Here is an 18,809-nt window from a genome sequence, read left to right as displayed (position 1 = left end):
CCCAGGACAATTGCATAGCAGTTCATTCTTCTTAATAACCCCTTTAAGCTGTAACAACATTGAAATCTCAAAGCAGCAATCCATTACTATTTTAGTAGAAAGACAAAGTAGTCACAAATTCTTCTCTTTTTCAGTCTGGGATGAACCAGATACAGAGCATTTGCAAAAACTGTCCTAAGCAGAACAAAGTCCTTTCCTGTAGCACAATCTTTGGGTGTATTGGCTGGATTAAGGCTGGTTTTCCTCCAGGTCTACCTGCAGAGTTAGCACTGGAGGCTTCCAGGACATGGCCTACACTCGATTGCTTTGGCCTAGTATCTTTGACTAAGCTGTGGAGGATTTTTGGTCAGCTCCAGTTTACCATCTGTGGACTGGATCCATGTCCAACTTAGTTGATCCGCCCTGCTTGGTTGGTGGTGGGTCCACTTACAACGCAAGTGGTGAATGAAGGCTCGGGTGCCCACCTGCCTAAAATTGGCTAGTGTGCGGCCACTCCTTAAGAAACCAACTCTTGATCCATCACTGCCAGCAAACTATCGACCAGTCTCCAACTTTCCTTTTCTTGGTAAGGTGGTGGAGAAAGTGGTACTGGAAAGGGTTCAACAGGTTCTCTGTGACTCAATTTTTTTAGATCTTTTTCAATCTAGCTTCAGGCCTGGACACAGCACAGAGACTGCCCCTGCCATGGTCTGTGATGATCTTCTTTTAGTGATGGACAAAGGTAATCTGTCCATCTTGCTATTATTGGGCCTCTCAGCAGCCTTCGACACAGTGGATCATGAATTGTTGATCAGGTAGTTGAGGACCCAGGTGGGACTGGAGGGACTGGCTCTTGCCTGGTTCCAGTCCTACTTGGATGGAAGGGCTCAGTTGGTTACCATGGACACTTGTGCATCTGCCCCTACAGCCCTCCCCTGTATGTGAGGCTGCTGGTGGAGTTAATTAAAGCCCACGGGTTGAGGTATCATTATGTATGCCCATGATACTGCCCATGATACCCAGCTTTACATCTTGGTGGGCTCCGACCTTGGTGGGGCAGTTGCTGTTCTGTCTTGGTGCCTGGATGAGATCTGTAATTGGATATCCGGAAGCAAACTGAAGTTTAATCCAGAGAAGACTGAATTGTTGGTGGTTGGTTGAGGTTGGTGGCTGGCAGATTGGATGCAGGAGTTTGCAGGTGTGTCACTCTCTGGAATCTGACCAAGGATTGTGATAGAGGCGCGAGACTTGGGTGTCATCCTTCACCAGTCCCTCACCATGTCATCACAGGTGGGGTTGTGGTCCTGAGCTGCTTTTACCAACTACATACGCTCCGCCAAGTCCACGCCTTTCTGTCAGAGGCCGATCTTAACACTGCAGTCCATGCCCTGGTCATTTCCGGGCTTGATTATTGTAACCTGTTGTATACAAGGCTTCACTTGAAGCAAACCCAGCACCTACAAGCTGTGCAAAATGCAGCAGCCAGGTTGGTCAAGGGGCTCCCGAAGTGGTCTTCTATCACTTTGGTGCTTCAAGAGCTGGCTGCCAGGGTACACCGCATGGTTTTATTAACGTTATATAAAGCCCTGCACAGCTTAGGCCCTGGTTACTTGAGTGCCTGCCTTGTTCCTGTGTCCCACTGCCAGGAGACTCGCTCACAGGAGCAGGGCCCTCTGATGGTCCCCCACTATAATTTGGAATGTGCGGGGGCCAAGTTATTGCCCCCAGTTATGGAACAATTTGCCACTGGAGTTTAAACAAGCTCCCACTGTCAATTGTTTCAAATGTCTGTGTAAGGCTTTTTTATTTACACAAGAGTTTGGGGCAGGGGTGGTTTTTAATTTTAATGTGGGTTGGGTTTTTTTAATGGTATCTGTTTTATGTGCTATTGTAAAGCACCAAGATGCTGGAAATGGTGAGCTGGCGCTATAAAAATATTTCAAATAAATAATTAAATAAATAATTAGGATTCTTTATTGTTTACTATCTTATTTGAAGGCAGATAAATCCCTCAAACCAGTGGTTCTTGTCTAAAACATCAAAACTCACCTTTGTATTTATTAATTATAAATGAATGGATAAACTGCCCTTCAAGACAAGATCCAAGGGAGAGAATGTAAGCCTATGCGGCAGGGTCTTGCTATTTACTGTTTTACTCTGTACAGCACCATGTACATTGATGGTGCTATATAAATAAATAAATAAATAAATAAATAATGTGCAATATAAAATAATAAAACAAATACAATAAAAGAATAAATACAAAATCTCAGAACAGTAGCTATTAATACAAATAAGACTAGTAAAACTCAGAATCTACAAAAATTCAACTAAGGGTGCAATCCTATGGATGCTTAGACAGTAAAAAAAAGAAAGAAAACGTCCTACATCACCCAGCATGCACCAGCTAATGTATAGCAATTCTATACATTTCTACTCAAAAATAAATCTCCATTGGGTCTGTTCAGACAAAGCGCTAAGCTATGGTGAGGCCGCTAAGCCTTTTGCAGAAAATGGCTAGTACATGTGTTTAATCCATGGTTATGTAGCCACCATGGTTAGGAATGGTTCCCACAACACACTAAGCCATAATGTTTAGATCCAAATGCTTAACCGCCCTGACTTAGCATGTTATCTGAACAGGGTCATTGAGTTCAATGGGGTTTACTCCCATATAAGCGCATTTAGGATTGTAGCCTAAAACCGACTCTATCTCCCCCCCAGCTAATTTCTATTAGGATTAAATGAACTGATTCGTGTTGATCAAGGCTCCTGGAGATGTAGACTAATTGCTTTGCTAAAATGATTACATTAAGAGTGTAAGGAAGGGGTAAAATCATACTGGGAATGGCTGGTTTTAATATGTTAAACTGTTTTATTGTTATGGTTTTAGGAGCGGAACAGATAAGCGGCCAGCTGCATGGGGGCGTTCTGATACATCCTGGAACCGCTTGGGGCTAGGCCAACCGGCCTTGAGCGAAAATTAACATCTCGGTGTGAAAGATCTTCGAAGGGAGGGGGGAAGGAGCGAGAAAAGTATCTATATAGAGTATGCTTTTGAAAAGGGGTTTTGTCCTGAGCTGGCTGACCTCATGGCTGGGTGATGTATCATTTGCAACTTAGTTTTTAGTTTGCTTGGTCTGGGTTCTCTTATATATCTGCATGTTTTATCAGTTTGAAATGCTAATCCTGTATATCCTACCCTTATCCTGAACAAAATTGGGCTTAACCCTCCAAACTGGGAGCTGTGTGCGTTTGTTCTGGGGATCTGTGCAAAATCCAGTGGAAAGGCCAGCTTTGCTGGGGCGTGCTTCCTTTACAAAGAGTACTTCTGTCTTTTCAGGGAGGGAAGGTTTAAGGCAGCGGTTCTCAACCTGTGGGTCGGGACCCCTTTGGGGGTCGAATGACCCTTTCACAGGGGTCGCCTAAGACCATCGGAAAATAAATATTTCCGATGGTCTTAGGAAACTGTATTGACTGAACTATGTCATGTATCATCTTTTGTATTATTAAAGCTATTGTTATGTATTATTTTCATTAGCAAACCATCCCATGACAATGGTTCGTGTAGAGAAGAACGAAAATAATTTTATGGTTGGGGGTCACCACAACATGAGGAACTGTATTAAAGGGTCGCGGCATTAGGAAGGTTGAGAACCACTGGTTTAAGGTGTTCTCTTGGTCTCGTAGACGCACTGCTTCCAGAGCAGACACACAGGCCCTTCCTATACCATGCAGGTGTAGAGGAAGGGGGGGCGATCCTGAACTTACCCTAGCAAAAGGTACAAGAGGGAGAAACCCGCTCCCACTCCCCCACCCACCCCCGGCTCCTTCCCTCTACTGATCCATACTACTCGTGGGGAGGAGGGAAGAAGCCGGGACTGGCGGCCACCCACCTCCCATGGGCTCAGGATGATCTGGAGATTGCAGGAGGAATTGGGTTTTCCCAGGGATTATTTATCCCTGGGAAAACACATGCTCGTTCCCCATGTAGAAATGGCCATAGATAGCATAACGTGTCCATCTTTACTCAAAAGTAAGCACTACTGTTTTCAATGGTGGGCCTTACCTTTTAATAAAAATGGGTAAGATTGTGCCTGTAAAATAGTGATAGGCCACAGGAATCTCAATCAAGTGTAAAGAATTGTCTGCGAAGACCACAAACCTGCTTCCAAAGTAAACAGCCTAGACAAAATTCAATAATGTTTCCCATATTAAAGGAAATGTTTCCAGCTGTGTGCTGTGGTATATTTATCTGGAAGCACCACTATTTGGGAGACAAATCTATCCTGTTTCTTGCAAAAATTAGTTATTACATTTCTATACGGTCCAATAGTTGAAAGCTCTTGGGTAGTTTACAAAACAAAACTTAAAACCATAAAGTACAATGACATAATAAAACTTCCTCTTCTTCCTCCTGCAGCCCACCCAAAAGCTGCTCCAGAGTGTGTGCCCCTGCCCCAGGATTTGAAGGGTGCACAGGGAAGGGGGAATCTATTCTGCCAGTGGTGTCCATTGTGCTGGCAAACAGACACCTTTGGATAAAATCCAGCATTAGTTAATGAAAAATATCAACTTCTTGCTGGCTTCCAAGAATATAATATTATACAAACCAACCTTTTCCTTATGTTCTCCATACTCTCTGCTATCCTGAAATGCACCAGAATCATTGCTGTCACTTCACAACAGAGTGCATATCATATGGTGTATATTTAAAACTGCTGATGCTACACAAAAAGCAACATTAATCTTAAGCAACATTCCAGTCAAGAAAACTTTTTCCCTATAAGCAGACTTTATGAATAAGCTAAGGAAGTGGTTTCCCCCTTAACCCCAAATCATATTGAAGACCTAGCTTAACTAACATCAAAAAGCTAAGGCTTCAAAGCAGCTGCTAATCAAGACATGTTAATGTACTCAAATTCTCCCTAACACGAAGCAAGACTTTACTCGCCTTTTATTTGGGGGGTTAACCCCTACAGCGTGCCACATATCTGTCAGAACTCCTTGATCCATAAACTCACTCTTCGGCCCAAGTACACTGAAGTTGAAAGAAGAGCACTGAGAGGACCGGTATCGATAGACTGTAACAATGACATGAGTAATACACCCAAAGATTAAAGAAATTACAGACAGGAATATTATTATGCTACCTTGAGATGCACTTGGATTACTTTTGTTGAAACTACTCAAGTCTGGCTTCATTCCTTTTCAGCTACAATTTCTCTCCTCTTTTCTTACTACCATTTTTATTAAAAGAAAAAAAGGCTATTGGAACATTTTAAAATGGATAATTTATGAGGATGTTCAAAGACTTTCTTCATAAAGCTGAGGAAAGAACACTTCAGCCACATTGCCATTTTTCACACTCTCACCAAGGCTGGTTCTATCACCACGGACACCTAAGCATAGCTGGAGGCAACGGAGTGAGGAGATGTTTGGAAATGATCCAGAGCTGGAGCACTGGTTGAGTGAGGAGCCTCAGCAAGAAGCATGTACACAAGTTTAGCCCCTCCACTGGCTAAGGGATAGAGCAAGAGCAGGCTCAGGTTTAGAGTAAGGGAGCAGGAAGAAGGGGAGAGTAGAAGAGATTTGATAGGAAAATATTGAAGGGCAGCTTTGATTCCCAACATTGTTATAAACTACAGGCTGCCCATTTAATGAGAGGTGGCAGAGAAGACACTCAAAATTACTCTAATAAGTGACATCTCACCAAAAAGAGCTTGGTTTTCACAGTTTCAAGAAGCTGCAAGTATCATCAGTTTCTCCCCTTTAACTACATTTACAAGTCCTGAATCATTTCCTGAAAGATGACAGCTTCTTCCTACTATACCCCCATCTGTCATCACAGAAAATGGAAGTATTTTTAGCAACATGGCACCATCGCTTATGTATGCACTAATCCTCATGATAGCCATAATTAACTAATAGTAGGAGTGATAAGCACAACACACATTATTATTCTTATTATTTATTTATTTATATAGCACCATCAGTGTACATGGTGCTGTACAGAGTAAATACATAATACACAACTCCTCTGCAGGCCGGGGCCAGCGTGTAAACACAGAAATAAAAGTTATATTTAGCTAGTCAGAAAGGTTTCTAAGCCCACACCAATTTCACTTCTTGACATGATTTTGTTGTGCAATGCCTAACAGATTCTTTACCTTATAAAGATTCGGTGTAATTCAAATGGGGGGGGGAGCTTTGTTTTCAAATTAGTCTTTAGACTGAAAGTTGTTAGAGCTGACTCATCTTTGTCAACTGAGCTGGAATTCTATTAGCATCATCTTGCTCAAGAACAGATCTTGTCTCAAGGTCACTTTACATATTATGTAATAGTAAACATGTGTTTGCCACTTCATATACCTGCAGCAAGGAGCCAGGGGGTGGGGTCTTCCGGATGGAGGGCTCCTGGCGCCAATGAGTGAGCAGAAGGCATTGGGCAGCTATTCCATCTTTTCTTTCTTGTCAGGTTTTTTTTGGGGGGGTGCAAGAAAAAATAAGTGGTGGGAAAACATGGGAGGACTACAAACTGAAGATGTACCCCTCCCCCCCAAGAATCCCCCTATACAAACTGAAGATGATCTCCATAAAATCTATGAATGTGGCACTCTGATTGCACAATTAAAACCTTGTCTGGAAGCACCCATAGCCAATTCTACCTTCCTGATAGTTATAAAATATATTTGGTGGGAAGGGATGCATTTGCCATAAAATTACCATAACACTTTGAAAGGACTATGTCACAGTGCTTAGAGAAATATTTGCTAAGGCAAACATGGATATTATTTATTTATTTTATTACATTTATATTATTTTTGTTTGAGCAAAATGATGTTAATAGAGTTCCAGCTCAGTTGACAAAAGCTTGCATAATTAGTCTAAAATTGTCCTAGTAAGAACTTAGGTCTTGTCTATACAACTTCCTTTTTTTCTAAAACAAGGGCACGTGGGGGATGGAGAAAGAGAAATTATAAGTACTAAGAGCACAGTGTTCATGTGTAATGAGTAATATTTTGTAGTAAAACTTGCTCTGATCCTGCAAGTCAGAGTCTCTCTTAGATATTTGATACCTGAGCCAAAATACAAAAGTGAACACACACAGTATGCTTCCAGTTGGAAGGTTCTTCGCACTAATGATTGAAAGGTATTATTAAGCTATTCCATATTTTTTTCCTTAACAGAGTTTTTTTCTTGCGAGCAAAGAGATGGGGAAAGTGGGTGAGAAAGATGGCTACCAACTGAAAATGACATCTGAATCTCCCATAAAATTCCATGAATGAGGCCATGCAATTGCACAATAAAAGCCTTATCTGGAAGACCCACAATACACAAGAAATAATGTTTGAATACCATCTGGAGATGGAGGTTTGAGGCAGAAAATATATCCCCCCCCCAGTCTGGAATGAGGTGCTTCCAGGGGGATAACTTTATATTACATCATAATAACATTGATCCTGTGCAATAGCTTCCATCAGGATAATTCAACAATTTCTATCCTACATCTTGTCAGTTTGTAAGACCAAACCCACTCCCATTTCTGAAGGCACTTTCCTCACACTCTGTGTGGGTATCTTTTCCTCTTAAAATCAGGCAGAGAAGCCAGTCATAGAAACTACACAGCTCTTAATTGGCCCTGTCTGCCATGCAAAAAACAAAGCAAAACAGGGACCAGTACAGGCAGAAGAACCCTACAAGTATGGACTACAAGAATCAGAAGCATCAAGGGAGAGCATTTTGAAGCCCTACATTTAAAAGTATCTTGGTCCAAGTGTCCCAAGATACTGTGGTGAGCCAGAATTGATAAGGGGCATACAAAAATCATCCTCCCTGCTCAGGACCTTTGCCCTTTTACCATCAGCTCTTCAGTCAGAACAAAGGCCTTGAGCATGCAATGATCAATTTTCTGAGCACAGACTGAACTCAAGAGGATGAGAAACTGACCTATGAAATTCTTTGCTTCAGGCTAAATGATATTCTCTCTCACCCGAGACATTCTTAAATCAAGTTGTTCTCATGATACACATCTATTCCTGCTTAATCCCAATAGTTACTGTCGACACTTTAGAACAATGGGAAAAGGATCAAGGTGTGCTTAAGCCTAGGATGAGGCATGAATCCAAAGCAAATAACCCCACTGTAGGCAGCTGGTTGGCCACTGTGTGAACAGAATGCAGGACTAGATGGACCCTTGGTCTGATCCAGGATGGCTCTTCATATGTTCACTTTGGAGGCTCACCACCTCCAAATGTGGGCCTGAGGTAAAGCAGGCCGGTCCCAAAGCTGATAGACCTTTGGAAAGTCAGATGAGTGCAGTTTCATTTACTTTTACTGGCCAATTTGATACACTTTTCAACCTCCCACAAGCTCGACATAAATGATAGATGCTGAGCAGGGAGTGGAGGAGAGGCAGAGAAAGTCTGTAACTAACTCTAGTTTCCAATCAGAAAATGACTTACAGATATCTCCTTTTTTTACTTCTAATTGTAGCGTTATTGGGAAGGACATAGGAGGAACTTATCAGAAGATGTTCCAGCAGCAGAACTCCAAGAACACCCCCCTCTGGTTTTCCACTGCTGCCTGTTCAGTGACTGGCTAACGCCAACTGCTCTTTCAGATATGTGACATTTCACCCCTATAATCTGATCAAGCTCCCCCAGCACATTCCCCCTGGCTGCTGGTACGGGAGAGCAAGACATAACCTTCCTGCTGAAAATGGTGCAATAAATAATATTTTGACAATGAATAATTTGGCACCAAAGCAATGTCTTAGGGCGCAATCCTATGCATGTTTAGACAGAAAAGGGTCCTACATCTCCCAGCTTTCCTCAGCCACCAGGGGAAAGCTGGGAATTGTAGGATTTCTTTCAGTATAAACATGCACAGGACTATGCCCTTAATAATTTAAATCAGTTGTCAGACTTTGTGCCTTGTGCCACTCTCGCTATTAGGGGCTCATTCACTTGCTCATCTTCCCAATGGAAGATATGCCATCTTCTGTCTCATTGCCCTTCTGCATTCTACATAGGGTAAACAGGCCAGTCTCTACAGAAAAGAATAAATGGACACAAATCTGACATCAGAAATGGCAATATTCAGAAACCAGTACAGGAGCACTGGAGCCTTTCAGGACACTTTATGACAGATCTTAAAGTGGTTATTGTGAAACAAATGAACTTCAAAAGAAGATCAGAGCAAGCTACTGCTGAGCTAGAATTCATCAGCAGCTTTAATTCTATTGCCAGAGGCTTGAGTCAGAAATTTTTATCACACAAAATGTGTTAATTGGCTTACCTAGAGCCAGAATGATTTTTTTTATCACAAACCAGCTGCACTGTGAATAACCACTGTTAATAATGTCATTGTCACCACCAGTATGTTTTGCATTGAATTTCCTTCTGACCTCAGTTTTACATTCTTCCTCTTCACAACATCCATGTACTGCATTTAAAAAAAAACCTGAAACTCTCCACTGTACTCTGTGCAACTGATGAAGTGAACTATAGTCCACCAAAGCTTGTGCCAGAATAAATTTCTCAACCTTTAAGGTGCCACACATCTTTTTGTTGTTGTTTTCTGTAATAGACTAACACAGCTACCCTCTGGAAATCATTCATTTGAATTGCTTATACAAAGGGCCAAATAACCCTAACCACTTTGGTAAACAGCTACATATGTTATGGCTATAATCATGGGCAATTTTTGTCTTCAGCATTGCTGCTTCAAAGCTATACCCACAAAACAACAACTGCACATCTATTTACAAGTGACATCACTCCACCAATTCTCTGTCTGCAAGTACACTATTGACTGTCTATTGCACTATTACCTGTGTTAGATCTGTCTAAATGTGATGTGTGTCCCTCACTACATAAAACTACATAGTTCTATGGTAAATAATATTCCAAGCCAATAAGGCACTTAATTCTTAGGTGATTGAAAAATCCCACCAGGCATTAAATGCTAATTTAAATCCATCTTCCAGGGAGTACAGGCTCTCATTTGAATTTAAAATGAGCCTCTAGTACATAATATACCACATTAGTGCCACCGTTCTGATGAGAAGTACACTGAAATTTTTCATGAAATGCTAGAAGGCATTTTTTAAACATCATTCATGAAAATGCCCTCACTAATTCAACCATTCCATGGCACAAGCCACAGGCCACTGGAAAGTGTCTGGTGATGCTGGAATGCCTACTGAAATGAAGAGATTCTGGCAAGATACATTTGCAATGTATGGCTTTTGATTCCCAAGTCACACATTGCAATATTAATGTATGGCTGCTCAAAAGTAAGCCTTACTGAGTTCAACGGGACTTATTCCCAAGAAAATGTGTATAGAATTTATATACTGCCCCTTCAACAAGTTCTCTGTTGATAAGTTTACAAAATATCAACAATATAATAAAAACACATTTAAAATGACAAAGAGTTTTGTGGCACTTTAAACACTAACGCATTTATTATCGGATCCATTTATTATGGATTCATGAAATGTTACCCTGTGGCTTACATGGTTGGAAAACCAGGGTGGATTTAACTATCACCTGAAGCTTGAATATGGACAAAGGGGTTGTTGGTGTTTATCACACTATATGGGTTAACCAGCTCACCAATGCAAGGATGTTTGTGTTATCATCACCCAACACCTGTCTTGTAAATGGCCACTGTTTATAGGGTAATTATCACTGTCTGTACTTTTTGCATTTGAATTCCTTCTGACTTCACAGGTTTCACCTCCCCCAAACCATCTCATAAAGTAGGCTATACTCCACGAAAGCTTACACCATAAGAATTGTGTTAGTCTTTATGATGTCACACCAAATCCCCACCACCAAAACAAAAACAAAAAACCCTGTATTATTTTTGCTGTAACAGATGCAGCTACCCCTCTGGGTGTTAAAAATGGAAACATAAACATGGAAACATTAAGGCACCACGATTTTTAAAAAGCAACATAAAAGTAATCAGCAGCGATAAACAGGTCAGGGAAAATAAGAGAGGGTTGGAGCTTAACTTTCCACATCATCAGATCTCCAGGATAACATGAGCATAGCAGTGTCTAGCATGAAGGGTCTTCCATATTCACAGCCAACATGTATTCGTATATGAACTGTTAATTCTTTGTATTTCAAAGCAACATCCCTCACAAATACGCATCTCTTAACTCCCATGTTGACTTTTATTCTTTCATCTCCCCGATCTCAATACAGAAAGTGAAGCAGCCATATGAATGAAAGACTAACAAATCCGTGTAAACGTTACGCTGAAAAGGGATGATGGATGGCGGTACTTCGCATTCATTCAATAGTTCTAAAAACGCTTCGCATGAGTTACTGCCATAATTCTGACAACAGCCTTGTAAGGAAAGTCAGTATAGGTGATTCCCCCACTGCAAGCGGGACAGGAGAACTTGGGGTGGGGGGAGAGGGTTTGCCTAAGGCTACCTAGTAAGCTCTTCTTGGAATATCATTATCATCATCATCATCTACATTTTTATACTTCCCAAGAGCCGAGGCTCTCTGGGCAGTGCACAATATACACTCCGGGTAAAAAAGTAAGTGTGGTTGGGGGAGAACCCAACCAGACTTGTCGAAGCCTTTCGTTCGCTTTCAAGCCCTTGTTGGCTGCCGGGTTTATGAAAGTGGGGGTGGGTGGGGAATCGCACGCAGAAGCTTATCTGTGGTGGGCTGATTAACGGCTTATCGATCGACACACAGCGCAATATGTTGCCTCAGGAGGCGGCCAGGCGGCCTAGCTCTCCCGCCACCTCGAGCTTTGCACGGGACCGGGGCTCTAGCTGTGCAGTCGACGCGGTTGCCCCGCCCGTTCCACCGCCCACGTTCAGCCCCTTCCGAAACGCAAGTGACTCGCTGCTGCTCCTACTAACCGGGGTTGCGCCTTTTTCAGAGGGGGGGGGGGAGAGAGAGAGAGAGAAGCAACAGCTAGTCTGACTCGCTCTTTGTAGCCAGGCGGCCGAGCAGCCAGCCCTGCTTGATTATTCCCCCACAGCGCCCTGAGCAGAATTTGCATTGCCCACAAGTACAGACGCCCACAGCACCCGAAACACCTTGCATTTCATATACAGTTTTACTGTGGCTACCCAGACGCACGGCAACACGCGCGCGCGGAAAGGCACGCCTTCTTTGGTGAAGGCAACCCCCCGCTTACGAAGAGGAGGGTTTCCCGCTCTGTCGCCTTACCTTGCCTTTTTCTAGCAACTCCACTATGTAGCCAAACTCAGTCCCTTCCTCAGACATCATCAACAAAGAAACGAGAACGCAATTAGTAACAAACGACACCTCTTCTCCGCCCCACCCCACCCCACCCCACGCAGCAATATAATTTTTTTTTTTTTAAGAAAAAAAGTCCAGCTGCTACGCCGAGCCAGCGTTAACTTTCCGACTCCTCCTTTGCAGTTCTCCCTGGTCGCAAACGCCTTTGCCAAAGAAGAAACGAGCGCTCCGGGAAGGAAAAGCAAAGGGGGAAAGGCGCTGCCTTAATTGATTCTATTTGCGAGCTGGGCAAGGAGAAGATGAGCTAACGGAAAAAAGAAAAACAAAACCATGAGAGGCGGCAAGGATGTGAAATTTTCATTAGCTGAACTCTATCTCGGGACACTGAAGCTCCGCCTAGAGGAGACGGACGTTTCATCCTCTTGCTGCCCCAACCCCCTCCCGCCCGGCAAACAGCCGCCCTCGCCTCGCTCACGCGGAGATCAACCCAACACAAAGCCAGATCGATTATCAGCGAGAATTACAGCCACAACGAAGTACCATCGACAATGGTGCAGCAGCTAGGTGAGCTTTGACCCTGGACTTTATCATCTCAACGGAGCCCCTTTTAGAAGGCCATGTGATTGCTTTGGCTGTGAAGGGCACAACTAACATTTCTTCCCTCTCCCCTCACAACCGCGATTCCATTTTTACAACAGTCCAGCCTATGCATCTTTACTCAAAAGTAAGTTTCACACAGTATTCAATGGGGCTTACCCAAGTAAGTGTGCACTGGTTTACAGCCTCAGCCAAGGATGTGGCTTCCACCTCCTGCCCCATTCCATTCGTTTGGAATTTGTAGATACTCTCTGAAGTCCTAGGTTAAGATTTCCAGGGGTATACGAGAGATGTATCTAACAAATAAAAATAAGGATAAGAAGGATGCTTAAGCAGCTGCCTCGGCACCCTGGCAGGGTCCACACTGATGTTTGGCTTTCTCCTCTCCCTCTATGTTTATTTTATTTATTTATTATTTTGGTGACCTGGCCTGAGCAGCATCAGGTTACTAAGTCTACTCTAACTGCCATTGTTATTTCCCACAATGCTCCTGATATGGCATTGCTCTGGAGCATTGTGGGAAATTAAAATGGCAACCCTCAGCCACCCAGCATGGTTACTGCTGCCCACCAAAAGGGGAAGGAGTTCACCAGAGTGCATATTGTCTGGGGGTCCCTCAAAGCCAAAGCTGGCCCTGATGACAAGATTTAGAGAAAAGGACCAGTAAATAACAAGGTCACTGTGAATTATCAGGCACTTAACTGCAGTGAAACTGGCATTGTATTGATTGGATAGATCTAGCCTTCTAATGCTTGGAAGCTGAAAGTGGTTCATCTTTTTTAAAAGCACACATAGACAGATGTGAATGTACTATCTTTGTGTTTGTTTTGTTTTTATAGCATATTTGCTACTGGGCATAATATGTTTGCTTATACACCATAGCAAAACAGATAGACCCAAAAAGCATCCTGACAGTCCAATTCTTTCCATATTTACTCAGAGGCAAATTGTACTGATGTTGAGGCTTACTCCCAAATAAATCTGCATAGGGCAACAGCCTCAGATTCATATTTGTTTAGTCTATTAATTACGCAAAGAGCTTATTTATAGGAAATGTTTTTTGTGTAGCTGCAATGCATTGTGCAGCCCGAACCTATGCAGTTAGTGCTCCTAAATGTTGGAATCAATATGTTTAAATGCATTCAACTCCACACAGGATCTGGTTGCTTAGTATGATCTTCCAAAGAAAGAGATGGGATTTCCTAGTTCACACTTTGAGAAGGCTCTTGTACCTTTAAGGCCGCAATCTGATGCACATTTACTTGTAAGTCCTAGATGGACCAATGGTCTGACTCAGTATAAGGCAGCTTCCTATGTGCCTTAGTAACAGCTGCAGGAGGGCAATCAGGACCTTTAAGGGCAAGAGGCAGAGATGGGGCAGAGGGACTCGTCATCTCATCATTGTTCTGATGAAATTCACTCCTCCCAAAGCTGCTCTTGGCCCCAACATGGAAGCTTTCAGCATTGGGTAAGCCACTTCCTCTTAACCTAACTCAAAGGCAGTGGTTGAGTTAGGCAATTTTAGACTCTGGACTTCCTGGTCTTGGGGCTCTTTGGATGGTTTTATGTATTACTTTCCTGACTTCAACATGTAGTAAGCCAGCCCCACTACTTTTTTGGGGGTGGGGGGCTTTCTGCTCATTCTGCTGAGAGAAGCCCTGGGCATTCTGCTTCAAAATCCTACCCTGACAGCATCACTGCCCAAGGGTTATTGAGCATAATACAAAAGCAATGCTTCAGCTCTTTGGGAGAAGGATAGGATACAAATGTAATAAACCTAGAAATGATGTAACACTGGAAGCATGATAAAGAACAGCACCCTAATAATGTATGTTTTTAATCTTAGTTTGCAGCTTCAGTACTGGGAAGTCACTAGACTTGATACAGTTCTGTACATATAGGTCTCCAGTAGGACAACCTAATTTTCATCACCCATGCTCTTTGTGAGGACTGAGTGGTGTGGCCATTGGCCAAGGATGGGCAACTTGTGGTCCTCCAGATGTGTTAGCCTACAGCTCCTATCAGCCCCAGCCTCCAAAGACAATGGTGAGGGATCGTGAAAGTTTGAGGCCAAAACATCTGAGGGACTAGAAGTTACTCACCCTTGCCAAAAGGCTCATGTTGGCTGCTTGAGGTTGTTTCATGTTGGTTTCCTGCCTGCAACATATACTTGTTGTTGTTGTTGCTATTGTTGTTATTCATGTTGTTACTCACTACTAACAATCCAGAATGCAGGTCTGCAGCAATGTGCAAAAAAATATGTTGCAAAGGCATCAGCTATACATGATGCAACAGGCCTCAGGCAAGAAGCCAGTGCATGGAGCAATGTCAAGGAGCCACGAGGGTTATGTGAATCAGCCCTTCTGTTGGCATTTCCACAAACGAGAGTCCTGATCCAGCCCAAACATATGCAGCTTATAACTCATTCAAAGTTATTTTATTCATGTTAGAGCACATGTACACACACAATCTTAAAAGCTCAGAGTGGGAAACTTACTTACTTTAAAAGTACAGTGGCAAAACAAATACCCTGGACACCAACACCAGCTGAAGCAGACTACCCCTAGAAAATGCCCAACTTCAGACTTTAGTGGTCCCCACCCCACCCTAGGGAAAAGTTTATAGCAGTTGTTGAGAATGTGTGTCTCTGTGCTCTTACTGTTCACTTGTAGTGGATGGAGTTTATCAGTTCATAGGGAATTCCTCTTCAGTCCATCTAAATAATAAAGAAGGATGAATTGGTAGGACTCAAGTCTAGGACATTTTTCAGAGGTTGCAATTCTGTTCACTTACCTATCAATAAACTTCATTGTATACAATGATACGTATGGGTATACATGCTTGAATTTCACAATGAGGAACATTACTCATAATGTATTTTAAGTGCAGAAAGCTTTGAAACCAGAGGCCTGCCTCAATACTTGATCAGTGTTTGACTTGAGTGTTGAAAGGCACCCTGCCTCTAAGAAAACTCTCGTGTGTGTGTTTGAAACTCCCAAACTGAAACAGTGGCTGAGTTCTGATGACACGCTAATTAATGGGGGAGGGGGGATAGGAACAAAATGGAAAACAGCCGTTGATGAGTCTGTCATCCAAACGCAGACAGTATCTTTCAGATTTGCAACTCAAACAAGTATTTGTTTTGTTTGATAAATACTTGAATCCAAATGTGTTCCATACAAATCAGGAAGAACTGGATTTCTGAGTTTCTTGCTAAAATTATTTCTGCTTTAGTGCCACCAAGGAATTTCCAGAGTTCAAGAGCAAAGCTGAATGGAGACCTCTTCACCTAGGCAAAATATACCTGGGTTGTTATCCTAGGTTATAACAGTTCCACATCTGTTTACTTCTGATGCCTTCCTGCAATCCCCTGTGCACTCTTAATCATTTGTGATTCCTTAAAGTTACCTTATAAAGGAATTTGAACATAGGAACCATCAATGAGGCTGAATTTAGACTGGAGGTATAAAAGCAGCAGAACGAGGTGGTAGAAATCCTGAGGTGGTACAGTTAACTTGTATGATTTCAGACTTCAAGTGGGAAATACCATTTTTAATTCCACCCCCACCCCCAGATGCCCTGCATGTAAAATACTAGTGCATAAGGTAGACAGGTTCCAGCCCAACACAACTGCTGCTGTACTGGGGGTTATTTATGTTTTTAGCTGTAAGGGATTTAGCTGTCTTGTTTCTTTAACAAGTTGGAGAGTTCAAGAATGTGAGTCCTCACCGCTAGCCTGAGGCGCACAATCCATTCTGTCACCTCATGTGTCTGCTGTTTCATTCCCTGTACTGAGGCCTAAGAATATATGGCATTTGGTATCTCTAGGCCTTGGGGCCAAACAATAGGTTCTGTGTAGTGGCATGATTCTTTACCACACACACAAAAAAACCCCATCTAGAAAAAGAAAGTGCACTCACCAGAGGTAAAGGGGCTGCTTAAGGGAACTGGCCATGTTGGCTGGGAATTATAGCAGTTGCAATCTAGCACAACTGAAGGGTGCCATTTTGGGGAAGTGTGGCCTAAGCCATTGACTTGCAGCCATTAATCCACTCAAAATCATTTCCCCTAAACTGCTTGTCTATGCATGGAGCAGGGTGGAGAAGAGATGGGGACCTATTTATTTTATGAAAATAAATGTCAGGGAACGGGTTAAGTATCTCCTTTCCCCCTCAAAATTCTAGTCTTCCAAGAGTGCTTTAAAAATAGGTGAGGGGGCAGAATAATTCAATTACATATAACATGTAATTTGGCACACAGGTGCTGTACAGTTGGCCCTTAAATTCAGTTGTGGGATCCCTAACAAGAAACACCAGGATTATTTCATGCCAGTTTCACTGCAGGATAACCCATTGTCCTTCAAGGAGTTACCATGCATTCCCTTTGCAAGCCTGCTATGTAAGCAATCCATTTTAACATGGTTATTTCAGATTTTGTATCTACATACCTTGGGGTTCACCCAAGTATGTAGATATCGTCTTGTTTGTCAGTGATCCTGTTTTGGCTCCAATCCTGTTGACAGTCAACCAACTGAGTTTGCTATTAGAGGGAATATCTTTTTTGTTTGTTTGTTTAGAGAGGAATAATGAAAAAAGTTACAAGGGAAAACAGGTCTCTTCCTTTCTCTCCTACTTCATTCAAGTGATGTCATTTCATTTCCTATCTTGTTCAATTTTATTTTCTAAAGAACATTAACCTCTGGTTTTTGCATTTGGAAGAATCTAGGTATCTTCTGCCTTCTGAAGTGCTGTCCACTGTGTCCTGTATGAATGATTTTTAACACACAGTGCCAGAACTTTCCCAGTAGGTTTGGGAAGGTTTGAATGCCTGCATAGTCACAGATTTTCAGTAGAACACAGCATCCTCAGAAACTGGGAGCTAAATTCTGCTGAAAGCCTGATGCCAACATATTATGTAACCTCACTGAATCTATCCATAGAGTATGTCCACAGGTTACTTTGGAACAGGAGAATGGCTCTTTTCAGAGGCTCCAGTGTTTAAGGTTACTATAGTAATACAACTCCAGTTCCTTTCTACAGGTTATCCCTGACACAATATACTCTATTTCTCAGGAAACTGAGCACATGAATAGATATCAGGCTCGTTTGTCACTAGATATGGTGCACTTCCATTCGATAATTCATTAGCTAAATAGCTTGCTTTTCAGATCTCTCATCACATCTCTGGTGCTTTTTTCAACACTGTCTTCTGTTTTTGTGACAAAGGGTCCAGATTAACATGAGGCTAAGAAGACAGAAGAACTGTTATCAGCTGATGCAGAGGAGAAGACCTTCAGAAAAGGTGGTAACTTTATACTGCTGGTCTTGTTTGAATCTAGACTGCAAAGCAGATGAATGTAGTTCCTCCCTCCATGGTGGATGAGGATTTCTTCTGCCAAATTTGCCTCTTTCTATGATAACAGTCAGTGCCATGTTCCAGAGCTGGCCCCATGACAAATTGGCTTCTTCTTCCTGAAATAGTCTGTGGTGGGCCTGTAGCATAGTAGCAAGAGGGAGGCACTCTGGCCAACAACACTAGAGTGGGTGCAGTAGCTGCAGGTGGTGCAACCCATAGCCCCAAGGCAAATATATTCAGGGCAATATGCCCATTCTGTTTGACCTTCTCCTTAATTGCCCTCTCTAGGCACTCAACCACCCCCTCTTCTTTGTGACTCCTTGCCTTCCTTGTCTTTCCTGCATATTCAACCTCATGCTCACTTTTCTTGCCTGGTTTTGCCATCCTTTCTGTTCTTCCTGGTCACTTGTTTTCCTTTTTGCTATCTACTACACCCTTGCTGCACTTTTTGATCCTCTGTCTTCTCCTGTTGCTGTCTCTTACTGCACTACCCTCCCAAAAAAGAAAGGACAACAGAGAAGATAATGAAAAAACATGTCGCAAGCACAATCAATCAATCTTTATTTACAGTCAACAGACCATTATTATAGCATATAGGTACACAGTTGTTAATAAAAATACATGATGGTAAAA

General features: G+C 42.5%; 1 protein-coding gene across 1 annotated transcript in view; it reads right to left on the bottom strand.

Annotated features, from left to right (window-relative positions):
• The window catches only part of TRIM36 (tripartite motif containing 36), a 53,282-nt gene extending 40,990 nt beyond the window's left edge, over positions 1 to 12,292 (bottom strand). The window contains exon 1 of the mRNA XM_063129514.1: positions 12,192 to 12,292. Coding sequence (XP_062985584.1) covers positions 12,192 to 12,251 — 60 coding nt within the window. The 5' untranslated portion in view covers positions 12,252 to 12,292. The remainder of the gene's footprint in view (positions 1 to 12,191) is intronic.
• Positions 12,293 to 18,809: the final 6,517 nt, after the last annotated feature.

Source organism: Elgaria multicarinata, chromosome 6 (assembly GCF_023053635.1).
Source record: "Elgaria multicarinata webbii isolate HBS135686 ecotype San Diego chromosome 6, rElgMul1.1.pri, whole genome shotgun sequence".
NCBI lineage: Eukaryota > Metazoa > Chordata > Lepidosauria > Squamata > Anguidae > Elgaria > Elgaria multicarinata.
This window is presented reverse-complemented; position numbering and strand designations above follow the sequence as displayed.